We start from the raw sequence: 25839 nt of genomic DNA, 5'->3' as shown, positions 1-25839 counted from the left end.
ATGGTTTATGTGACTGTCCTCATTGGGGGTGCTTGCATTACAGATGCTGCGACACTCGGTGCACAGGAAAGACAGTGGTCCCCCTTGTGCCGACTCCCCGGCTCCCCCCACCCACAGCGCACGTGTGATGCACTGAGGGCCTGAGAGCCGTTACGCACACCAGCCAGGTGGCAGCCAGAGGGCTGGTCTGGCCCCACTCGCCGAGTTGCCAACGATCCAGAAAGGAGTCCAGCTGTGGGCCCGCACTCAAGGCCAGAGGCCACGCCCAAAACGTGAGGAACGGGCTCCCCAGCCCACAGAATGCTCACAGACCCTCTCCAGGCCTCAGTTTCTCCGATACGATGGCCATGCACGCAAAGCCCGCCTCCCGCCCCTCCTGCTGCCCTGGACCCTGGACTTGGCCTCTGCCCACTGACCCTCATGGCTGCTTGGTGGCCGGTGAGCCCCACTAGGTGAACACTCTGGGGGCACGGTCACGCCCATCTGGTTTGTGCTGTGTCCCCCAGGCCCAGACATCACCTGGCATCTAGCAGGTGCTCAGTACGTATTTGCTGAATAAGAAATAAACTTAAAAGTGCCCACTCACCAAAGGCCACACGCCAGAAACACCTGCCTGGCTTTCCTGCAAACGCAGTGACTGTCAGGGTAACCGGTGCTGCTTCTTCAAGCGCAAAGACTGATAGTTTAAGCCTCTTGACAGACAGCTTTCTAAAACCTCTTTAAACAGCAGCGATGGTAACTTGGTAAAGGGCGGGTGGTGAGTGGTGTGGTGAAGGGAATCGCTGCAAAACAGCAAAGCTCGCTCACTCGGCCCAGTGGTACCTGAGCCCGAAAGCTCGCTTCTTCCCCATCCCGATGCCTGGCTCTAAACCTCGCAGGTGCCACTTTATAGGCTGAGAAGACGTTCCTCACAACCACAGAATTTCTGGAGAATTCTTTCTCTTGCACCTACCATTCAGTTCATAAAGCGCCCCTAGTAAAGCCCGCCCCCTCACCACCACTGTCACAGCAGGGACCCGGCCTGCTGTCCCCTAGCCTGGGTGTCCTCCTTCCCAGCCGTGGAAGGTCCCCTCCGGCCCCGGAGCCCCCAGGGGGGAGCCTGGGTCTGCACTTCAGCAGCCTGAGCACCGGCCTGGGCCCAACTCCCAGTCAGACTGCCCCCCAGAGGCCACGGCCACGGCCACGGCCACGATGCTTTGTTCAGATGCACAGTATCTTCGCTTTCCTGTTGACAATTTTTAACACGAATGACCAACATTTAAGTTCAGGAAACTTCACCCAACTCAGACCCCCGGCTTCTCCTGCAATATCAGATCTGGGGGCAGCAACCCGTGCCTGCCCCGAGGACCAGTGTGAGTAGAAGCGAGTCCCGCCATGTGACATGCTGGCCCCCACACAGCCACGTGGCCACCCTCAGTGTGAGCCCAGGTGGGGCGGGCCTTGGGGAGGGGCCCTGTGCCAGCCCCAGGGCGTACACCAGCCTGCTTCACCATGCTGTGTGCCTGGCCCCCGTGGCCTTCGGGATTTAGGGCATTTCCCCAAGATCCTGCCAAGAATCTCTGCCCAGAATCCTCTGCTCACGGACTGCCTGGCCTGCGCCCACCTCCTCCTCCTTTCCTTGGCTGACCTCGGGACATGCCCGCTCCAGGCTGTTTGATAACTGCCTTCCAGAAACATCTAAAGCGCTCTCGCCGACCTGCTTCTCCTCCGGCTGCTCAGTGACGGTAACACCACCTGCCCAAGGGTCTAAGCCGACACCTGGGCTTGTCCATGGTGCATACTCAAGTCTCTGGGTGCTGGGGTGACACATCATCTACCTCGATTCTCCCTGCTTCTTCCACACCTGTCTAAGCCCTGCTGTTCCTCCCAGCCCTGCCTCAGCGAGGCACTAGCAGGGACCTGCTGCCCCGGGGCAGAGGCTGTGGGCTCTGGAGGGCTGAACGGGCCTCCACCTCCCAGCAGTGCCTCCCGGGGCAGGCATGCAGTTCTCTGGCCGCAGTCTTCCCATCTGGAAAACGGGATAACTGACAACACCCGCCACGTGGGCTACTTGTGAGCATTCAATCAAACGGCTCGTGCAGGGCAGGCTGTTTGATCAACATTAGTGGGTATTCAGCCATCGATCCAACATGCCCTCACCGTGAAGACCCTCTCAGGGTATGAGTGCACACAGGACAGAACCCAGAAGGGACCCTGGGGACCCTCAGGCCCTGGTCCCGCCTCCTCTCCTCCCCCCTCTGCTGAAAACGCTGCGGGTCCTCGAGTGCCCCCCCAGCTCCCACCCCCGTTTCGGGCCAGTTCAGATCCATGTGCTCTGGGAGGCCTCCCAGAATCCCAAGTGGACATACCTCCGGCTCCGATCATTCTGCCGCGGCATTCCTCGGGACCGAATGTGTATGATTACTCTTTGCGACTTTTGTTTACTCTTTGCGGCTGAGTTGACGTGAATTTGAGAGGCAGAGACCCTGCCTGTTGCGCCTGACCCGGAGGTTCCTGGCCTGTGTGCCGACTGGATGGTGCACTCCGTGGCTGAGCCATCAGGGAGACCGGCTCATGTGAAGTGTGTGGGGGGCAGAGAGTGAGGCCTCCACGGGCTGGGGACGGACCGGAGCCAAGGACTCTGGGTCAGGGCCCACCTGGCCGCCTGGGAACCTGCACGCTCTGGGCTGGGAGCGCCGGGGCTCACCGCCAGGCCCCGCCCCTCAGGCTCTGGACTTCCCAGTTCGGTGGGGCCACGGGGCTGGCCCAGCAGATGCACCGGGACACGGACGGGTGTTACTTCCCTTGGAGCCAGAGAAGGCGAGTGTGGATCCCTGCCCTCCCCCTGCCGGTCGGGGCCACGCTCAGGTGGACTCACAGGTGGGGGTGCCTTGCTGAGCCGGGTCCCGAGTGATGGAAGCCCAGCTCTCGGGCGACTTGGGGGTGTGCAGTGTGAGCAGGAAGTAAAGTGGTTGTTGGAGTGACAGACTGAGAGGCTCATCTGTCGCAGCAGCACTATCGTCTCCTTCTCCGGGCTCTTCCTCCGGACACTGCTCGCCCACCCGCCAGAGGAGCCAGGCGCCGGCCAGGCCTGCAAGGTTGCCCTGTGGTGAGGACGTTCCCTCCAGGACCGGCCTGAGATGGGGTTTGAGGACCAGCAGCACTGGCCTCGCAAGCTCTGGGCCCTGCTGGAACCGGGACCAGGGTCTCCGGGCTGGGCCCAGCACTCAGCCAGCCTATTCTTAGGGATCAAAGTGTAGGAGGGTGCAAACGGCAACGAGCACAAGTCCCCGGGGCCTGCTCCCCAGCAGATGCTAAGGGCTGGGGTGGGGCTCCTCCCGACTGGACTTTCCTACAGACCCTTAATAGCCCGCTGTCAGGGAGGGGCAGGCCTCCAACAGCCAGGAGGTGGGGTCCAGGCACTGGGGTGCCGTGGAGTGGGGTGCTGTGGAGGGGGGTTCCGTGGAGTGGGTGCTGCGGCGTGTGGGGTCCTCCTACTCCCAAAGGTGCCTTTTCAGGACCGCGTGCGGGGTTACTTACTAACCAAGTCACTGCATTCATGGGGCCTGTATGCTCATGCCTCTCGCACTTCGTCCCCATGGCAACTAGCTGGGTGCTCTCTTTATTTCCATTTTATAGAAGAGGAAACAGACTTACAGCGAGGAGGGCGGTGGCTGTCTGAGCCTGTGGCCTCCCTCCGCGCAGACGCCCCTGGCACGTGCCCAGGATGCCATCTGCCACGGTCCCCACCCCCCTCCACCAGCCCGTGGCGTCTTCAGGCAGCTAGAGTCCCGGCGGAGGCGCAGGTGAGCTCTGTCACGTGGCTACTATTCCAGAGCGGGAGAGAGTAACTGGGGAGTGTTCTCCAGACTCGGGGTCAGGCTCCCAGCTCTGCTCTGGCCGGTGGCTCCCGGGCAGGCACCTGCCTCGTCTTCCCATCACTGGGTCGTTTCCCAACCCAGGCTGCAGGCTCGCTTCCAAAAGGCCCAGCGAGACGTAGTCCTTCAGTTGCCAAACGGTCACGGTTTTCTCCGGTGCGCACAGGAGCGTTTCATCTCTCCAGTCCCCCCCAGCAGCGACAGGAGTAAGTTAATAGAAGGAAGCGAAGCGGACTCTGTAGCGGTTTCCCCTCCCTTCCTCCCAGGCTCCTCCACGGCTGGGTCCTGGTGCCCATGACCGAACTTCAAAGCACCAGGCAAGACAGGGCTGCCGAGAGCTGGAGAAATTCACCAGAAGGAGTGTGCTTCTTGTCAAAGCCGTCCACCTTCAGTATGTTTTTGTTTTACACTTTTCAACAACAAAGATGTTTTTTTGCTCAGCTTCCAAGACAGAAAAAAGGGGGCCTGGGGCAACTACAACAACAAAAAACTTGCCATGAAGTAATTTAAATCGACTCCAGCCCAGGGAGGACAGAGCCAGGTGTATGGAAAGCTAATGAGACTCCCTGGGAGAGGAAAGCCCGCAGAGGCTGAGGAAGGGCGCCTGCTCCGAGAATGGAGCCATACACAGGCCAGCGGGCGGGGCTGAAAGAGGGAAAAGACCTAAAAGACCTAAGCAGAAGGCGAGCCCTGGGAGGGGAGCGAGGGGAAGACAAAAGCAACAATTAACCAGGAGATAGGGACCAGCAAGGGGGAGGGGAGGAGACGGAGAGGGCACGGGAGGTCCCATTTCACCTCCAGGCAAAGAAAGCAGCGGCTGCTTAGTTTGGGCGCTTCCTCTGGGTGACATGTCCATTGCCCACCGGCAGATGCCCTCTGTCTTTTCTCCCTCCACCGCCAGGGCTCACAGACCCCCCTCCAGGCGGAGGGAACCCAGCTCAGAGAAGAAATCTTTCAGGAGACCTTGAAACAGCTGCCAGTCAACACAGTGGAGGAGCCACCAGTCAAAACAAGTGTCCCAACGCGCCTCCACCATATTGTGTGCAAGGAGCTGGGACACCTTCACGCCTGGGATCTGAGCGCTGGAGGGCACCCCTGAGATGACAAGCTATTTTAGCTGCACCCGCAGCGGAGCTGCCTGCTCACTGAGCACCTGCCCCAGGCAAGGGCTGGTCCACACCCACAGCCTGGGGAGGGGGAGGGCACAGGCTCTGGGGCCCGACTGCACCTGCTGGGGTCCGGCCTGTCACCTAAAGCCAGTGACCTTGACAGGGTTACATGTATTGGAAGGGAAGGCACTTGAACAGGGTCTGACAAAGAGCAAGCACCCCAGGTGGGAGGGGTCCCACAAGGACCTCGTGATGGCCTGTGAGAATTTCCATTTCCCAGTCACGGGGACGGGGAGTGGCCTGCCCGAGCCCAGCAGCTGTGTGTGTGTGCGTGTGTGTGTGTCCACTCCAGGCCGTCCCCGCACCAGGGCAGGACTGTGCCCGGGGTGTGTGTGTGTGGGTGTCCCCACTCCAGGCCGTCCCCGCACCAGGGCAGGACTGTGCCCGCAGTGCCCAGTGGCTCCGAGCCTGACCAGGCTCCAGAGTTTACATGCTCTCCCTGTGCAGCGGGCCAATGGCATGACTCCATTGTCTGTCCGCACACGCCCCACCCTTGCTAAGCTAGGAGAGATGGGGCCTCGGGTTAGAAGTACGTCCTGCAAGATTAGTAAACAGGGAAAGTGAAGCCCCGAGTGTTTAGAAGTTGCGTATTGAAAAGAGGAGCCTGCTAGAGAGCCGACTGTGGCGTCCCTCCAGCCGACACCTGCTGCTGCCCGCTGTGAGGAGAGGCCCTCTGGCCGCAACAACGAGCACAGAAGCAGCAGGTGGACAGCAGGGACAGCGATGCAGGAGACGGGCTCCGGCCCGAATCCTCACTAACTATCTGGTGACCCGGCTGCATCGCCACTCCCCACAGAGGACCTTGGGATGAGAGCGGCTGGGGTCAGGTGGCTGCAGGGCCTGACCGCTCACCCTGAGGTGCACCTGTGCCAGCAACTCCACCCTCGCCAGCCAGTGACATAAAGTCCTTCTCTCAAAAAGAGCAAGCCCATCCCCGCAGGCAGCAGAGGTGCTGGGCCCATTCTAGGAGCCCACCTGCCACGCAGATGAGCCCTCCCCCTCCTGCCCCCACCCTGCCCCTCAGCAGCACCTGTGGACGCCCCGGCTGTGCGTGTCTGGCCCGTGACCAGGAGCCCCGGCTCGCCCAGGCTGTGCACCTGCGTGGGAATGAGGCTCAGGGCCTGTGAGGCAAGGCGGGTGCTCAGCAGGGCCCGCACTGCAGCCCTAGCCTTGCTCAAAGGGCGGGCCTGTCCTCTGGGAGCTCCCCTGCTGGGACCGGGAATTAGTGATGAGTCAGGTCTGTCACACACACTCTCAGGGGACAACTGATGCTGGTGCCCGGGGTGTCCAGTTTCAGAGAATGCCTCCTTAGGGGTGACCCCGTCTCTCCGACTGAAAGTGCCAGGTAGCCACTCAGCAACACCCCGAGAGTCTACCCAGAGGCCGTCTCTGCACGGGACTGTGAGTGAGTGCACGTGTGAACGTGTGAGTGCGTGAACATGTGCGTGGACGAAGCTGCAGTGCAGCCTGCCCCGGCATCAACCCTACTGGGCCCCACCCGGCACAGCGGGCTCTGCTGGCGGGCGAGCTGGGGGCGCCTCTGCCTCCCGGGCCCCAGGACAATGACGGTAGCTGAGAGCGGCCTCCTGGGCTCCGGCCTTTGTACCGACCCTGCGGGGCAGGCTGTGAAGCTGTGCCTGTCGCTGACACTGCCTCTGCCCCACCTGCTACCTGGGCTGCACCCCCCTGTCCTTGGCCTCCCTGCCAAGACTAACGCAGGGAGTAGCTGCGTGCTGCCCTCCCGCATCCTAAGCTACTGGGTGGAAACACAGTTTTGAAACGAGGAGGTTAAAGATCCCACCAGTGATGGCCCCTGCGGAGCTTAAATGCCAGAGAAACAAGGACACGCCGAAGCCTTTCTGGCTCTTTGTCCTCCTGCCCTGTGCCGCCCCCCCCCCCCCCTCCCGCCCCAGGCGCCTTTCTCTGTATCTGCTGCTGGAGGCTCGCTGGCTGGGAAAAGCCTCCTGGCCGCGAGCGAAGTGCAGGCAGCCCCCCATGAGACTGTCGGTAGCCTGGGGGTGGGGAGGTGGGGGGGGTAGGGGGGGGAAGAGGGGAGACACGGACTAATGAGGAGGAAGGAAAGGGCTGCCACTGCTACACGCAGAGGGAATGCGGACAGGACCTGGTGTGCGGGGCTTTAGCCAGGAGAGGCTCGGCCCCAGGAGGAGCGGACAGGGGCCCACTCCTCAGCCCCTGGCACTGTTTTCCAGGAAGAAGGCGGTGAGGCGAGCGGGACACACTGTTACTTCAGTGGGAATAACATGGGCACAACTTTCAAAATTGCATCCCTCGCCCTCGTTGGTGTTGCTCAGTGGATAGAGCATCGGCCTGCAGACTGAAAGGTCCTGGGTTCGATTCCAGTCAAGGGCACATGCCTGGGTTGCGGGCTGGATCCCCAGCAGGGGTGCGTGCAAAAGGCAGTCAACCAATGATCCCCTCTCATCACTGATGTTTCTATCTCTTCCTCCCTCTCCTTTCCTCTCTGAAATCAACACAAATATATTTAAAAAAACAAAAACAAAATCGCATCCCTCCTCCGCATCCACCCTTCAGTGTTCCTCACTGGATTGAGAAGGAAGTCCAAGTTCCGCACCAGGACCTGGGAGACACGCTGCGCCGGCTGTGCCTCCCCCCTCCCCGCCCCCCCCTCCACCCTTCCCTGCCTGCCACACACTCAGCCCGCAGGCTCCCGGACCTCCACGCTCCCTGCACCAGGCTCTGGGCTGCTGCTTCCATCCTGGGACCTCTACCCGGGCCGTCCATGTGGCTGCTCCTTCTCACCTTCCTGCCTCAGGTGAGTGTCTCCTGTGACGGCCCCAAGGTGAAGGGGCCCTCCCTGCTGCTCCTGATAGCAACCCCCAGTGACACCCTGAGTGATGTCACTGCACTTCCCTGTCTGTCCCCCCAGATTCTAGCAGCTGACACGGTGCCTGGCACATGGCAAAGGAGCCCAATTCATAGCTGTGGCTGAACTGGGAGCAATGAATGACATGACAACAACTTTGCTGTCTGCCCAGCTGGATGGAAGCAGAGAGGATGGACGAGGACAGAGGAAGCGGCAGTGCCCCGTGGGGGGTGGCCCGAGGGCCGGGGAGGTGGGGGGACCCTCCCACGCCCACGTGTGGAGCTGGTTCAGACACGGCCCTCCCACCAGCAGGAGCTGGAACGTGGACTTTCCTGTAATATTTCCCAAACAGTACTTCACGGGAAGCCCAGCCTCTGAAAAAGATGGCACCAGGGGAAAGGGGACAGGTAGGTGCGGGCGGGCCGCCTGCCTCTGGGGGACCCTAAGGGAAGCCATGGGCCACAGGCTTGGAGAAGCTGAGCACAGAAACCATGGGCTGAGCCTGAGACAACTCAAAAGACTCTTTTTAAAAAAGGAATAATTTACAAATACGAAGCTCGCCCTTTGCAGGTTCTCGTCCACTAGCTCTGACGCACACACCGTGTAATCACCGCAACGACACAGAATGTTCCCATCAGGGCCTGGGGACCAGTTCCTGCCACTCCAGCCCTGGGAACGCGGATCTGCTCTCTCCTCAAGGTTTTGTCTTTTCCCGTCACGTAAACGGAACCACACAGTGGGCAGCCTTTTGCCTCTGGCTTGTGGTTGTTCAGAGAGGCTGGGATGAAAGACCAACGCTGACACCTCAGAGCATCCGTACTCCCCAGTCCTCCTGAGCAAGAAGCCGAGAGCACAGCTTACCTTCTGGAACACTTGGTAGTTGGACTTGGACCATATATCCAGCTGTGGGGAAAGGGATAAAAGTGTCGTCAGTGTCAATTTTAGAATCCGGACTTCAAAACACGATCCTCTAGCTACTGCTGCTAACCCTGAAAAAATAAGACATGATTATAGAGCAACGATCCCGGGTTGAAAGGATTTAAACGTCCCGCCTGAGGGCCTGCTTTACAACCTGCTGATGACTTGAGGAGCCTGTTGAAGGGATCCCGAGTAACTGTGACGGCTGCTCAGGTCAGAGCCTGTGACCAGGGCGCCCGGGCCTCGAACCCGGGGAACGTGGAGGCCCAAGACGAAACGTGGGCAGGGCTCGGCGTGAACCCAGGCCAGTCCTCCTCTGGCCACACTGGGTCCTACACGGGGCACTTCATGGCAGTCTCACCAAACCTCCCTGGTCTTACAGGTTTGCGTGAGAGATCAAATCGATGCCCCTCACTATTTCAAGAACAAGTGAAGTCTGGCGAACAGAAGCACCCAGAGCAGATGGGGGAGCTCAGGACGGTGAGCTTAGCGGGTCCGCCAGTGCGTTCCCTGGCGCCAAAAAGACAACTTTAATACACAAGGTCAAGAGGTGAGCAAATTGAAACACCTGGTCGATGGGCCTCCTGCAACCTGCTTCTGGGGTTGGCCGGTGGTCAAGGGGACCTGAGACACAGCTGTTTGAGCCTGTGCTGTGGTATTGATTCCGGAGCGGGTGGGAGCAGGAGCAGCAACCAGCCGGAAGATTGCTCTAAGACAGGAAGTGAAGGGTTGCATTTGACGGTGAAAACACAACACTTGGCCTTCTGAAAATAGTCCTTGGAAATTAAACGTCGGGCTGTGGCCCTGGCTGGTGTGGCTCAGTTGGTTGGAGCATCGTCCCATGTGCCAAAGGCTGCGGGGCACATACCTGGGTTGTGGGTTCAGTCCTCGGGCTGTGTGGCAGGCAAACAATTAATGTTCTCTCTCACGTACGGAAGGCAACTAACTGATGTTCTCTCTCACGTCGATGTTCCTCTCCCCCCGCCCCCGCCCCCCCCCCCCCCCCCCCCCCCGCCAAAATCAGTAAGCATGTCCTCGGGTGAGGATTAAGAAGGAAGGTTAGGCTGTGAAGACAGGCACCGCTCTCCTCGGCTCCTTCCGGCGCAGTCAGCTTTATGTAACTTTCATGTCGGAACCCTTTTGGGGCAGTGGAAGGTCCAGGACCTCTGACCCCTGCAGGGCTCCTGCTGGGCAGGGTCGAGGTTTCGCTGACCCAAGTCCAGGAAACATCATGGAAGAATCTGATTGACTGAACATCCGTTCAAACCCCTATCCCTCGCCCTGCTGTCCCGTCCCTTCCTGGACTCCCACATTACCCCGGCACCTCTCCTTCTGTCTGCTAACCGACTCTCACAAGGGCGCTGCCAATTTCCACCCCCCACCCCCAGTTAAACCAGTTGATGGGGCAACACTTTAAAAAGTCTCTAGGCTTAGACTTTTAATTTGACAGGTTTGCAAGTACTAGGGCAGTGGTCGGCAAACTCATTAGTCAGCAGAGCCGAATATCAGCAGTACAACAATTGAAATTTCTTTTGAGAGCCAAATTTTTTAAACTTAAACTATATAGGTAGGTACATTGTTATTAACTTAATTAGGGTCCTCCTAAGGCTTAGGAAGAGCCACACTCAAGGGGCCAAAGAGCCACATGTGGCTCGCGAGCCGCAGTTTGCTGACCACTGTTCTAGGGGAAAGTGACATGCGACTTCCCGGTAAGTCTGAAGGAAACTCTGAAGAAACAGGAGTTCCCTACATAACTACTCCTGAGGCACGGCGCCCGCTGGGCGGCTGGGCGCCCCGGGGAAGTCGGGTCAGTTCTATTCCTAGGGAAGCAGAGCAGCCCAGGGCTTAGAACATGTTAAAGACCATCCAGATCGCCGTGAGCGATGTTTTGTGTCTTTAGTTATAACAAATCACCGCCAAGATGACAGGAAGATGACAAAGATCCCAAATCTAAATTCCAGGAAGAGTAACCTGCATGTCTGGGCTTGGAACTGACAGATCCTCCTGCCTGGCCCCACCGCACAGGGCGCAGCAAGACAGAGACACGGGCCAGGGAGAAAAGGAGGCGTCTGCACACAGATGGAGGGGTTGTAGTTTTAACTTAAAAGATGAAATTAAAAAAACAACAACACAAAACTTCAGCAAAATGTTTCAACGGAGAAATCCAAGGGGAACTGGTTGACTGAAGAGCCCACTGACGGGCCTAATGGGCCTGAGAACACACGTGCTTATGGACCGTGCGGTGCTCCTTCTGAGCGGGACCTACACGCATCACCCAGGCCCCGGGGAACGCAGGACCATCTGGGGCAGGAGACGCTGGACAATGCGCCGTTCACCAGGTGCGGGCGGTAAGAAAAGGACAGTAACAATGGGTCCGGTTTCGCCAGGAAGGCGCAGCAGGCGGCTGCACTTGATTTTCTGCTAGATTTACGCCAAAGAAAGCATCTCATCAGCGCCTGGGGTCGGTGCCGCCTCTCCTTGGGGCCAGAAGATTTCGGAAATTCATTTCCGGGAGCCACATCTGACCCAAATGAATATTCATTAGCTCCAGCTTCTAGGCTGCAAGGCAGCAGGACTACGGACTTTGCTGGCTGTGCATTCAATGGGAGCTTCTGGAGGCTGCAAACTCCTAGCTGATGCCTGAGAAACTCCCTAAGTGCCCTGAGAAGGCGTGAAGCCCGCAGCATCGGGGCCCAGGAAGGCCCTGCGGGGAAAGCCAGCCTCCCGAGACTTGACGGGGCTGGACACGCAGCCTCGAGCAGCCTGCGGTTCTGGGGCCGGATAAGCACTTCAGGGAGGAGTACCACGTTCCCAGGGAGATTACACCAGATCCCGGGGGACCACCTGCTTCACACACATCTGCCCCAGGAAGAACTAGTGACAACAGTGACAGAAACTTACTTAGAGAAGTGACATCAGCATCACCCAACATGGGCAGGCCAGGGAGTCTAACTACCGTGATGGCCACCGCCAATGACCTCCGCCACCGCCAATGACCTCCGCCACCCCCTGTGGCAGGTGCCTCTTATGACAGCTCTGCACTCAGCAGCAAGGCACCCTCGCACAAGGATGATAAGACACTGAGGCGCAGGGAGTTGAGCCACTTGCTCAACATCACCACGCGGATGTGCGATGGAGGATCAGAAACTGGGCCTGTCTCCAGAGGCCCAGCTCCTACCCGCGCAGGAAGACGGCCCTGCAATGGAATTCACATGGGGTGGCTCAGAGCCCCACGCTGTCCCCAGCCTTCAGCGAGCGCCCTTGCGAAGTGCAACCTGACAGATCTGCTTCAGGACCGCAGATGGGACAGTCGTCAGCACCACAACCCACTTAGCAGCCAGGGGGGATGTTGGCAGCTTACCAGAAAGTTATCAATTCTTCATTTCAAAAAATAGTGCAGAGAACTAAAAATTATCTAAAACTGACACTTCCAAATAAAACTGGCAAGCCTCCGGGACTTCAGCTTTTAAAGCTTTTATTTATCAGCAGCTTCATCTCGCGAGGTCAAGAGGTGGGCATCAGTAGGGGTGGGATGCCACAGACCAGCAATGGTGAGGGTTTCTCCGTGGTTTCGAAACCATGAACCTCCCTTTGGTGGTCTCTGTATGCCCGCCCACCGCCCCGGGGAATGAAAGAGGGACCCAGCCTCACCAGACGCGGTGACAGGTCTGCTACTTGTGAACTTCTCACTTCCAATCAGGGCGCACGCACATCTGTTACTAAAGCTGCAGCGAGCACAGTCGCAGGGCCTCCTCTGCACAGACCCATCCCCGCCCAGCGGTGCCCGCCCCAGCGGTGCCCTTCCCCCACCAGGAACAAGAGGCCCCTGTTCTGAAGGTCGTCTGAACAGTTTCAAAGGCTCTAACAAATCAAAACGTTCCCTGCATCTAATATCAAACGGGGCTGATGCCAACTCTTATTAGAGGAATCAGATTCAGCTTCCCGGCCCAAACACACACACACATCCCACTTTGAAGTGGGAGAAGGCAGGGATCAGCGTCACCCTGGGGACAGCGCGGGCTGTCTTTGAAGGCTCCCTTTGATACCCCCCTTTCCCTCTTCGCTAGGAGGCTAAAGGCAGCCTTAAAAAGTGGCTAAGGGGTAATTAATGAAGCTATAGCACGAACATAACCTAAATCCCCTAATAAGATAAACTCGACCGAGACGTTTGCACTTTCCCAGGTAAGTCTGGCGGGTGTAAAACGAGGACAATGCCTGGAACACCGAGTCAGGCCCTGGGCGCCTCCCAGATGACACCGAACTCCAGGTCAGGGAGTCTGAGAGCATTTTCCTATTTTACTGGAGGAATTGGCCACGGTGCTTGGTATCAAAGTGTGCACCGCAGGTGAGGGGACAGGGTGACTGGGGCAGTGGAGGTGGGTGTTACTGCGAAGTGACAGCCGGGTGGCACTGTGGTGGGGAAAGCCTCGGGCGTGGCAGTGGGTGGGGCTGGGCCACTGCTGCCTGCAGCTGTAGAGGGAGCAGGGCCTCCTGCATCCCCGTAGTGATAGGGAGCCCGGTACGGTGCCGGTTTCTGGACACACAGTCTCTCTGATGAACGGAGAGCCCACGTCAACCACTCATTAGGAAAACCCGCGTGCGCGCCGGTGCGTGTCCTTTATTCTCGACTCACACTCCACTCCCTGCTGCTGCCTTTAGTTCCCACCTCTAATGTTCACTCTCCCCTTTCACTACAGGGAAAGCACTTTCACACCCCAGGTGGGCTTTCTCATCCCCGTCCCCCAACCCCGCTCCCCCCCATGTCACTGGGCTGTGCTCCAGGCCCTGGGGTCTATCCTTGGGACACTCAAGGACAGCTTGTGTCCTCAGGAGCCACGGACAGGGGGAGGGGTGAGCTCTGGCTCAGTGTGACCGTAGGTCTCAGTTTCCTTATCTGGAAAATGGGGCTAGGATTCAGTAACCCCTGTAGGCAAAGCTTGCTTCAGCACAGTGCCTACCGGACCAACATACGGGTACTGTTAGTATTTTTGTTACCTGCAAGATAGACGTGGAAAGAAATTACCACGATGTACTAATTCTAGTTAGAGCAAAAGGGGGCCCCCACGCTGTGGATGGAGTCGTGATGGCACTGCGCCGTGAGCGAGGCAAACCCAGGCTGCTGTCCGTCGCCACAGCTGTGCTCACGAGAGGCCCCTGGGAAAGGGGACAGAGTGAGAAGGAAGATGGCACTGGGCCGGGTACCAGGAAGAGGGGAAGTTCAGCAGGTGGACGGGGAGGGCATGCACCCGGGCTAAGGGCACAGAGGGTGCCAGTGAGTGAGAGAGTGCCAATAACACCAAGGCTGAGAGGAGGACAGAGGCGTGTGGCGATGGAGGCAGACGAGGTCAGAAAGGAAGACGGGCCAGCTCGCTAGATGCCTGGCTGAGGAGTTTGGATTTTATTCCACAGCCAGAGTGTTCTGCAAACGCCGGTGTCACAATGTGCTCTCCGAGCAAAGGGAGAAAGCGCTTGGTGGTCACATTGGTAGAATCCTGCACACTGCACACCCCTCGGGAGACGCACGAGCACAGAGCGGCCCAGGCTCTATGAGCTCCTGCAGCGAAGAACCCGAGAACCCTCTCAAACTCCCTGACCGCAGGCTGCTCGGTGCCCAGCAGCCAACTCCCCGTTTCCTGCTCTGGGCGATGGGAAGATGGCGAAAAGCAATCGCACTTTGGGAAGACAGCTCTGGGAGCCAGGGAAGGACAGACCGGGGAAGTAACCTGGAGACTAGACGTGAGCGGCTAGTGCGGGGACGCGGCTGAGAGGCAGCGAGCTGGAAAGGAGTGGAGGGCAGGAGGGGCCAACTGGAGGGACGTGTAAGGAGGACCCGCCGACAAACTAGATGGGGGGTGGGGAGGCTGAGCAGGTAGACGGTGGCACCACTGACCAAGTGAAGGAGCCGCGGACGGAGCCTGAGTTTAGGGAGGATGATGAGCCGAGTTTGGGTCCATCTGGAGAGAAGAGGGGTGACACAAATCAGTCCAGGAGTGACTGGTGTGGGTGCCACGTGGGACCTCCGGGGGGATGAGAGGCCAAGGCACGAGCAAGGAGAAGAGGCCCGGAACGCGGGCGTGCAGGGTACAGGCGTGGGCGGTAGCGACTGATGCAGTCATTTTTTCGTTTTTGCTAATCCTCACCAGAAGGTATTTTTCCTGTTGATTGTTAGAGAGAGTGGAAGGAAGAGAGGGAGAGACACAGAGAGAGAAACATACATGTGAGTATGTGAGAGAGACATATCGATTGGTTGCCTCCTGCACGCCCCTTTTTTTTTTTTTTAAAATATATTTTATTGATTTTTTACAGAGAGGAAGGGAGAGGGATAGAGAGTTAGAAACATCGATGAGAGAGAAACATCGACCAGCTGCCTCTTGCACATCTCCTACTGGGGATGTGCCCACAACCAATGTACATGCCCTTGACCGGAATCGAACCCGGGACCTTTCAGTCCGCAGGCTGACGCTCTATCCACTGAGCCAAACCGGTTTCGGCTCCTGCACGCCCCTTTGACCAGGGCAGAGGATCGAGCCTGCAACTGAGGTACCGGCCCTTGACGGGAATCAAACCCGGGACCTTCAGTCCGCAGGCTGATGCTCTACCCACTGAGCAACCTGCCTGGGGCTGTCACCTCTTTTTAAGAAAAACGTTCTCTCCTCATCATAACGTGGCTGTTGGATGTGAGTGCTAGAGTGAACACACGTAGGTTTACGTGGGACTCATGGAGAGAAAGGACAGCCCGAGGGGCTGATGGCCCGGGCGCTGGGGGGCACAGGGTGCGTCGGGGTGGTGTCTTGGGCAGAGCACCTGTTCTGCTCTGGGAGCAGGCACAGTGCAGGCTGCCAGCGCCCATCAGCGTCTCTCACGCTCGCCACAGAGCCATGTGGACAGTGCAGTGATGGGAAATTAGGGGCTCATGAGGGTGAACTTTCCATGAAGCAAGTCACCCACAGAGGAACCCGCCTCGGGTCAGGCGCATTGCTCAATGGAGCCGCTGCGGACAAGCTGCTTCCTGCGCTCCTTGTTAGCGTCCCGGAAAGATGGGCGGCAGCTTGTATGGCGAACTTGGATTTTCCTCATGGTTTTGGGAAAAGCTAAATGCCGGGCCACGGGCTACTGATATGCTGCGAGACTGGGCAAAAAAGAAAAGAAAGAAAGAGGAAAAAAATCCCTTTTCTCAGAAGACACATGTAATGAGGCACCTGGGGTCTAAGGCGATAAATGAGAAATTTAACTGAGGGCGTCGGCCGAGAGGAGAGCGGGGCCTGCGGAGACGGGGAGAGGGTGTGCTGCGCGCTCATCTCCACGCGGACACGGCCATGTCGCCCATCACCTCGGCCTCATCGAGCTGCTTAAGCCGCTCGGCGGGGGCTCCGCCACATTCGTCCCGGGACATGGACAAGAACGGAAAACCAACGAGAGGCCGCCCGCCTACCTTGCCATCTTCCGTGTAGACGTTCTCGTTGTAGCCCTTCACGATCGTTCGGTCAATGAACAGGCTCCGCATGACGACAATCACTTTCAGCACCTTTCCCAAGGTCACCTGCCAAAACACGTGTGCAAACATGAGCACCAGCCTGAACATGCAAATCACACACAGCTGGGCAAGATGATGAGGAGGTGATGCTGGGCTCGCCCTCCTGTGTCAGAGGCCCTGGGGGCCACAAGGAAGGGCGTGCTGGCTGTCCCGTGTGCCAGCGTCCCAAAGCATTTAGTCCCACACTCCCAGCAACACAAGTTCTTCCTTCAGCACTGAAAGATGGTGCGGGCCCCTCATCTGACCACCCTGAGTGATCTCTAACTGGCTCATACCTGTCAGGACGAGCCCCAGGTGCTTGGTATCTGCCGGGTAAGGTGACCCCCACCCCAACCCCCCTTTTCTCTGCCCTGAGATGGTCCCCTCCCCGGAGCTCCAGGAGTCAGCGAGCCGGGTTCTCAGGGCCGTGGTGGCCCGTGCACCCCCGGAGTCCAGGGAGCACAACAGAGATGACAGGCAGGCCCGGGTGCCCCTGGGGCAATCTGTGTACAGTGGCTGGTCAGAGTGGACGACGATACCCAGTAAGTTCTGACCGTAAACGGAAAGTGGCTGAATTTTATCTCCAAAAAGGAACAGAATCCTGGAAATATATTTTAGTGCTTTTTCTCTTTTAGAATTTTCAGGAAGTATATGGATTAAAATATACAAAAATAGTGCAGTGTCATATATGCCAGGGAAGCGTGCCCAGCTGTGCTGGCTGGAGCCCCAGCACTCAGAACGGAAACGGCGCCTCCCTTTCCTGGGGCTCCCGTAACTCGTCTGACACCTGGGTGAGACCCTGGAGCGAGTCCCGAGGAGGCCGACCCCACAGAATTGGCCAAAGGTCCCCGTTGGTCTGAGTGAGAACAAGAACCCCCCTCCCAGCAGCGGACCCCCTGCGGCTCCAGTGTGCAGTCGGTTCTGGGGGCCGCCCCCCACTTTCCTTACTCCCCAGTCCTAGCGGTGGTACAACTGCCTGTCCGCATAACAGCCTTCTTCTCCCCTGAACGTCTCTGATACCCTGTTCCGTCAATAGTTTTCAGTTCTGAGAGGGTGTCTCCGTTCTTGCCCAAAATGGCACAGAACATAAACCCGGCAAGAAAAAGGTGATGCTCTTATTTACATTTCAGAGAAAGTTAATAAAAACACCTTATTAAGTGTACAGTACTTCTCGTTACTGCTACACCAGGTAACATTTACAGGGTCATTTCTTACACAATTGGACACCACAGGCTAAGATGCCAATTAACCAGAGGTGGGAACAGCCACTCTGTCCCCAGTTCAAGGCAGCTCATTGGCAGGAAGGGGGGTGGAGAAGGGGGAGGGGAGGAGGAGGCACCGAGTTGTAACTTTGTAACTCTAAGCACTGAAATGAAGAGCCTCCCAGAGGGTCCAGGGGCGGAGATGCTGGACCTCCTCCCGCAGGGCCACTGCTTTCAGCACATGTGAACTCTCCTGCGACGCCCAAGGGTAACCAAGCAACTGTCTCCGTGAAAGCACCCTGAGTCGGGCTGACTTTCACTACCTGGTAAACTGCCTTGGTAATGGCTCAAGCTTCTTAAGAGGGAATTCACGGAAAAATACACGCTACAGGTACTAGACATTTTACATTTAACTTTTTTTGCTTTGAAGAGTGAACTTTGGTATTTCAAGGTTATGACGACATGAGCATTGCTCCGTCGCGGTGCAGTCTGCGGAGGCGGCATTCCACGCGGCCTGGTTCCTCCGGTGGCTACACTGTGACTTCCCCAGCCATCCTGTTGGACATTAGCTGCGTCCATGGTTTCCCTAATACAAATACGGCCGCAACACACACTTTCGTTCACGAAGCTTTCAAGGCATTTGGGATTACTTCTTGAGGACAGATTTGCAGAACTATAATTATTGAGGCAAATGGTACAAATATTTTAAGGTTTTTGATACAATCTGCCCATGTGCTAAGCACAGGGTTATGCCAACCAGAAAGGCACGAACACACCCATCTCAGTTTGCTCTCGCTAGCAACAGGTGCTATTAAAGTAAAATAACACAAACTCACCCCTCCTGGAAGCACCGACCTAATGATTTCTTTAAGTCTTTTATTATAGAAGATTTAAAATAACATACAAATAAACGAAATGGCATAGAGAACTCCAGGGACCCATCCCAACGTCAACAATGACAACTCTTCCCCCTCCCCCACCTACTTTGCCCTTTCTGCACGTTTATTTAGTTAGCTCCCCTTTCTGTATTATTTTGAAACAAAAGCACAGAATTTTCACGTGTAAATATTTCAGTCTGCATCTCCAAAAGATACAGGCTCTGAAACAGCAAAGCCTCACCGTGATGTCATCCCACGTCTACAAACCAAAAATTTCAATTATCCACGCTCAGTGCAGTGAGCGTCTAATCCCCACAGCCTCCCACGGCACGTTCGTGAGAGTCTGCTGGTCCCAGGACCTGAACCCGGACACGCTGCGACTGCCGACGAGTCTCCTAAGCCTCCTCTGAACGAAAGGCATCCTCTCCTTACCCCCCCCAACCCCCCACCACTCGATTTGCTGATGAAACCGGTCATTCCCGCCAGTTTCCGCACAGCCTGGACTCTGCGGACGGCCTCCCGGGTGTGCTCGACATGCTCCTCTCACTCTGCACTTCCCGTAGACTGGCGATTAGATGGCATTCAAGCCTGACTCTGTGTGCCAAGGCTGCTTCCCAGGCGTGTTCCACTCCACCCACAGGAGGTGTGCGAGGTTGGGTCTCAGTGGGGACCCGCTGACCCAGCACTGACCCAGCAGGTTCCAGACGGCGGATTCCATGCGATCCCCCCCTTTTCACTCACCAGCGGGAACACTTGTATACGAAAGCTTCCCCTTCCCTCCTGTTTGGCTATGGAGCGGTAGGGCTCCCTATACAGGAAGAGCAGGGTAAAGGCTCAATTCTTTTTCGTTACTTTCCAGTTTTTAGAACAGTGCCTCGGCTCACTAGTTTTCTTCCACTGCATACGGGTTCATTTTCTTCCCCAACATTACCCTACGCCAGGGGTGGGCAACCTTTGTGTGGGTGCGTGCCAAAACCAGCAAAATCTCCGACTCAAAATTCTTCTGCGTGCCAACCCTAATTTTTTGAGAACATGTTACGCCTAATTGATATCTCTTAAGGTTTACGTATGTGAAGAACCTTGAAAAAATAATAAAATTCATTCGAGCGACAAGAACACAGTATATGGCCGAAACCGGTTTGGCTCAGTGGATAGAGCGTCGGCCTGCGGACTGAAGGGTCCCGGGTTCGATTCCGGTCAAGGGCATGTACCTGGGTTGCGGGCACATCCCCAGTAGGAGATGTGCAGGAGGCAGCTGGTCGATGTTTCTCTCTCATCGATGTTTCTAACTCTCTATCCCTCTCCCTTCCTCTCTGTAAAAAATCAATAAAATATATTTAAAAAAAAAAAAAAAAAAAAAAAAAAGAACACAGTATATGATGATGAAAGATACATTTATTTTTTTAATGTACACATGTACACTGATAGTCCGACAGAAAACTTTATGACTCCGTTTGATATTATCAGTGGGACTTTTGCTGCTGCATCACTGATGACAGAGATTTTACATCAGGTTTATATTTCGTGACCTTCAGAGATATGCACGAGCTACTACTTTCATCCATTAGGCTACTCCTATTATGGGACTTAACAAAATTCATCACTGAGAACAAAGATTCACAAGCGTATGTGGATGTAACCAAAACACTGGTCGGATCTAGGAAGGCAGGGAGAGTTAAGGCAGAGGCATAGAAATTGCTCTTCCCCTCGCTCGTCAATCCATGTCTGTGGTCTTTAAGATAACTTCTTATGTAAAATTATTTATTTATCTAAGATGCACCTACACTGAATTTATCTGAAAAATAAAAAAGTCGATCTTAAGAAAAAAATTGTAAATGGAAGATTATAAGAGAGGGTTTCGTGTGCCAGCAAAAGTTACTGGCATGCCATGTTTGGCACGCGTGCCAGGCGTTGCCCACCCCTGCCCTACGCGCTCAGACTTAAACGTATCTGCTGTGATTTTGTCTGGTGCGATTATTACTCATGTTGATGCTCAAACTGTCCCGTCTGCAGCTGGTGGGCACCTGCTCGACATGGAGTCCCTCACAATCTGGTCCCTGGTGCCTCCTGCCGTGGGGCGCCTGCTGCTCCAGGCTGCCTCTCATGCCCCTGCCGAGGCCCCGTCCTCAGCGGCCCTGGTTCTCGTCCTGGGAAATGGACTGCAAGACCACAACCGGGGCAAGAGCTGCAAATGACTCTGATGGGTCCAATTCTTGTTAATTTCATGAACCTGCATCAGGGTGCGTGGCTCCTTCCCGCCTTTTTCTTGTCCTGGATTCACCTACACATGGAGCACTGCCACACTGCGCCTGGACTGGGCTGCGCAGGTGGCGGACAGTCAGTGCCTGAGTCGTGCTCTGGTTCAGCCCCGCAGAGCTCCACGGCATGTGTCAGTTCTCAGGTGTTGGAGACGGAGAGGACCTGGCGCTCATCCAGGTGAAAATGCATAGAACTAGGGCTTCTAAATGTTTAACACGGTCCATAATGCAGCTCTGCACACAATTTTGAAGCCTGGCGGTTTGAGGCCTTGGAGTCGGTGTCTCTGATCATTGCTTTCCTCCGGACTAGTGGAGGTGAGGACAGCTCCGTTGCAGAGTGGCCACCAGGCGTCCACGAGGAGATACGCTGCTGGGGGTGTGCACAGGGCCTGCACGGAAGACGCCCCCTGGTGGCTCTGCCCACACCCGCAAGCACTTCACAGAGGTGAGGTGACTGGAAGCCAGTTAACCTCAAAGCTGGAGTGAATTTGCCCTGATGTTGTCTCTCTGTCCACACCTGCGGCCAAGGGATGCTGCAGAGCGTGGCTGCAGTGGTGCTGGGCTGCGAGGTGTGAACATGACGCCCAACGGTCAAGGGCACTGGGCTGCAGTCCTTCCTCTGCCACTTCGGGTGGTGTGACCCAGGGCAAGTCAGACAACCCTCGTGCCTGTACTCGGCTGGGAACGCATGAGGCCTGCTGGAGGGTCAAGGAGATGATACAGGAGACGCGGCTGCGGTGTGAGGCACAACTGACCAAACAGCCTCCCGCCTCGTTCCCCGCGAGCGCAGTGTGCGGAGGCGCGTGCTCTTCAGCGCCCTCTCCAGCGCGCTCGCCCCTCTACCTGCCGCAGACTCTCGTGGGTCTGACTGCGTTAGTTTAACGAATCTGCGTGCACCAGGTTGTAATGACCTTGAGTTCCGGGAGAAGGAAGTGGCAGTGCGTCACGCACAGGCCAATGGATGCCACCTGCAAACTAGCCAGCGCCGGCCCTGGTCACAGGCAAGACGCCCAGCGATGGGGTGCAGGTGGGCTCTTGGCAACTGCTCTGGGATACCACAGATAAAGCTAATGCCATCTGCTAATGAAGCAGGCTTGCCGTTGCCACGGTAACCCTTCTTCTATGCTAAGCAGCACATTTCCAAAGAGCTCCCTCCACACCCCTCCTGCGTCTGTCTCCGCGTGTTCGATGGCAAGTTGTGGGGTCAAAGGAAGCCAGGGGCCTGCCAGCAGGTCAGACCCTCCAGGGAGGTGCCCGGAGAATCGCTGTCCCTGCCTCGCTCCGCATCGGTCCCTGGGCTGAAACCGCTGGTCCTCGGCCTGCTCTCACAGCCGCTGCCTGCGGGGAGTCGTCCATGAAGAGAATTCCTAGTTCACTATGGCAAGGCAAGTCACAGGCAGGAAAGGCAGAGTGGGAGCGAGCCTGAGGATAATTGCAAAAATACTTATCTCCACGCTGCCACCAAATGCCACCTAACACACACTGAGCAAATACAGCACTGGATCCATCCGCAGGCCATGAGCTACACCGCGCGCTCAAACCTTGTCCCTCTGGGGCTTGCGCAGGGGAAAGGCACCGTGAACCTGAGCAGCGTCTGTGTCTAGGACACAGGGGAGGCAAGCTGACTGAAAGTGTATTTGCATCAGAAACCCAGGACGAGAGGCGCATGTGTGACCTGGCACAAAGCCACACGTGGGTGGCGAGGGGTGGCACAGCCCCTGTCATTCAGACAAAGGCAGCACAGTGACCTCGGCTTCGGGGGCAGGGGTCTGTTAAAAAAGAGAAGCCAACCATACAGCCACTCACAACCTCACAGCCACTCACAACCACCAGCCACTCACAAACTCACAGCCACCAGCCACTCACAAACACCAGCCACTCACAACCACCAGCCACTCACAGCCATACAGCCACTCACAACCTCACAGCCACTCACAACCACCAGCCATTCACAGCCATATAGCCACTCACAAACTCACAGCCACCAGCCACTCACAAACACCAGCCACTCACAACCACCAGCCACTCACAGCCTCACAGCCACTCACAACCACCAGCCACTCACAGCCATATAGCCACTCACAAACTCACAGCCACCAGCCACTCACAAATACCAGCCACTCACAGCCATACAGCCACTCACAACCATACAGCCACTCACAGCCATACAGCCACTCACAGATGTCATTCTCCAGGACGTAAGAGGCCTGCGGTTCTGTAGGTGCTGTTTTTCCAGGTGTAGTTAGGAAGGTGGGGGAAGGGGAGGCAGCCAGGCATAGCTACCCCATAGCACTAAGAACCTACATATTTGTACTAATTCCTGAGAAAGAAAAGATAAAGCGAGTGAGCCCAATAAGCACTTATTTATTGAGTAGATAAGTGTTTGGAGCATGGGACACACTGAGCGCCGACGTGGATTCAGAGAATCATGAGACGTTAGAGCTGTAAAGAATTACAAAAATCATTTGTCCAAGTGCCCCATCTTAAAGGAGTCAGCAGAAGTCTCGAGAGGTTTAGGAGAGTCCAATATGGCTCCTCCCAGAAGAGGTGATAAAGTGAGGTGTGACTGAGTAGCTAGAGGGCACCCTCGGGCCCGGTGTCCCCAAGGAACCACGGGGGGGGGGGGGGGGGGGCGGAGTGCTGCCTAGTCACCCTGCTGCGTGGCACCATCAAAAGGCACTTGGTTCCGCGCCTGTCCGTCATCAGAGGCTCTGAAAGGTGGAGGTGGCTGGACAGGTGAGCACTCCCACGTGGTGACTCCTCCAAGAGGCTCCCTTAGATGTGGCGACAACGTTCAGTGCCTCCAGGCTTCCCCTGACTCCTGGGGGCTTCCCCCAAAAAATGCAGACCTGCCCTGGGCTCTGGGACAGGGGCTGGGCACGCCTGTGAGGCCGCATACAGACGTTGAGGTGTCTGGCTTGAGCAGCAGGTAGACGGTCTTGCTGTTGACTGAGAGGAGATGAAGAGAAGAGGGAAGAGCGAGGCGGGCTGGGGGATCACTTCCCTTTACGGAGTCTGGATACTGCTGATGCCCACGCGGAGAGACGGTAAATGGGCAGCTTGGAGACGGGACTCAGGGATGAGGTCCTGGCTAGATGGTCGAGTTCATGGATGACCTTTCCCAAGGCGGTGGGTCTGCGAGTTCAGATGAGCTGAGACCTCACCCTGAAGACACCCAAGGAGCAGCATCTGAGCTCGGGGCTCAAGGGCGGGTGGCAGACCCAGCCCAGGCGAGGGTGGTCCCTGCGCTGACCTGCCACCTGCCCCCTCCACTGCAAAGGCTCAGGGTGTCCTCTGTGCAGTCGCCCCCGCCCCCCCCCCAGCCCCGCCCTCCTGTCGGCAGCGCTTGGCTTTTTACCATCTCGACTGTCGGACGCGCGCCAGCTTGACCTTGATGTAGAAAATTTTCATTCAAATCAATACATAGACAAGGTCACTTTAAAATCCAATTACTATGAACGGGAAGAAGTGCCCCACAGCTCTGTGAGCTGGAAAGGACCAGTTGCGACTTAGCGACAGCAAAGAGGCGGCTATTTGAGGACGCAGCGGCGGGGCCCCTTACACACGGGCTGTAGTCAGAACACCAAGAACTTTCTGGCTTCTATTTAGGGCACCTTAACATTAATCTAGTTTGTTTGAACAAATGTACTGAAAACTGTGAGTTCCTGCAACCCCATTTAAATAAATTAAACCCGGACTTCAGCTCACCCAGGAGGCCCTAGAGGAATCTAGGTGTTACCGCAGTGTGAGTGGGAGCAATCTGCATTGATATAGAACAGTCACAAAAGTGCAGAACCTGGGGGAAACTGAGGCACTGGTATTTACGAGGCTTGTTCCCACCAGGTTCCCACCCAGGACTCAGGGCGCGTCCTCTTCAGGTTTGCCACCGCAACCCTCCACTCTGCTCCCTGCAAACGAGAGACGTGTGCTGCGCAGCAGGGACTGGAGAACCGCACAGATGACAGGGACGGATCGCTATCCTGGGCTCTTTTCTGTCTGCTCATCGCTTTCCCACCGGGAGCTCAGCTCCTCTGCCCTTGAACCAGGTGAGCACAGGCTATAAATGACCAAGCAGCCAGTGGAAGAAGATGAACTTGCTTTATCACTTCAAGGAACGACGGCAAATTATGTAAAGTTGGAATGAGGTGTTAGGGATGCCACTGGGATCTCATGAACCTCTTCCTCAATTTGCTTTACGCTGGGAGTTCCTAAGGGGCTGCTGAAGGGGCTGGGGCTGAGCTGCGCGAGGGAAGCCCCACACCCTGTGGGCTGGCCAGCCTCTAGGGGACCCTCATGGGTTTGAAGTGCAGAGGCCCTGCAATGCAGGGCTGTAAAGAAAGCATCCTGCACCCCGACCCAGGCAGCTGTGAGTGCGTGCAACTTCGCGGGTTACACCGCAGCAACGAGTTAAAGCAGCCCCACTCTGCAGCAAAGGGCAAGCTGCCGCCTGGCATCCTGTCGCCCTGCCTTCTTCATTCGAAAGCGACACAAAGCCAGCAGACGCCCGGCCCGCCCTCCCCCAGCCTCCAGCCCCTCATCTGCAGCAGCAGCAATGCTCCTCACACTCATTATTCCGTAATGACGCCTGTTTGTAAATAGCAAGAATGAGATGCAATTAAACCACGAGAGGCTAAATAAACACACATGCTAATTAGGACCTTTCCAAGAGATTTGTTTTCACGTAAAGACTGGAATTTACCTTTCATTAATCTAACTTAATTGCAGTATGCACCAATAAACAGTCAACTCGAATTAAGTGCTCTAAATGGCTTCCCCCTATCGCAGGGCGGCGAGGGATCCCGGCTTTGGGTACAAGCCACCTTCTGCGGAAGGCGCGGACTGACTGGGAAGAGCCTGCTGAGCATCAGGGAAGGATTTTGGCAGTAAGACAGGTACCGCACCATTACCATGACGCCTGAAGTTAATGAGGTCAAGGTCACGGTTCAAACTGTAGTCTGGCCCCTCTTGTGAGCCAGCGAGCTTTGCTCAATTCCATGGTAGCAGACATCACCTGTTTCACGTGCCAGCTTCCTGGCACTGGTTCCAGGGGAGACGGAGTCACCGTCTGGATCAATCAGTTCACATCCAGTCCCAGGCCCAGAATAATAATGCCCGGAACAGCTGCCCGGTGGCTGTGTCTGAGAGGACAGCCGGTATTGGCAGGAACAGAAAAGCTGGCGCTTTAACCTTTGATTCCAG

At 56.6% G+C, this 25839-nt stretch overlaps 1 protein-coding gene across 1 annotated transcript in view; it reads right to left on the bottom strand.

The window, feature by feature from the left end:
* The window catches only part of MED27 (mediator complex subunit 27), a 136954-nt gene that overhangs the window by 3770 nt on the left and 107345 nt on the right, over positions 1 to 25839 (bottom strand). The window contains exons 5-6 of the mRNA XM_070430009.1: positions 16222 to 16329; positions 8733 to 8774 (exon numbers count right to left, since the gene is read on the bottom strand). Coding sequence (XP_070286110.1) covers positions 8733 to 8774; positions 16222 to 16329 — 150 coding nt within the window. The remainder of the gene's footprint in view (positions 1 to 8732; positions 8775 to 16221; positions 16330 to 25839) is intronic.

Source organism: Myotis yumanensis, unplaced genomic scaffold, assembly GCF_028538775.1.
Source record: "Myotis yumanensis isolate MYYU_CA2020_CCGP unplaced genomic scaffold, mMyoYum1.0.hap1 SCAF_12, whole genome shotgun sequence".
In the NCBI taxonomy this organism is placed as follows: Eukaryota; Metazoa; Chordata; class Mammalia; order Chiroptera; family Vespertilionidae; genus Myotis; species Myotis yumanensis.
This window is presented reverse-complemented; position numbering and strand designations above follow the sequence as displayed.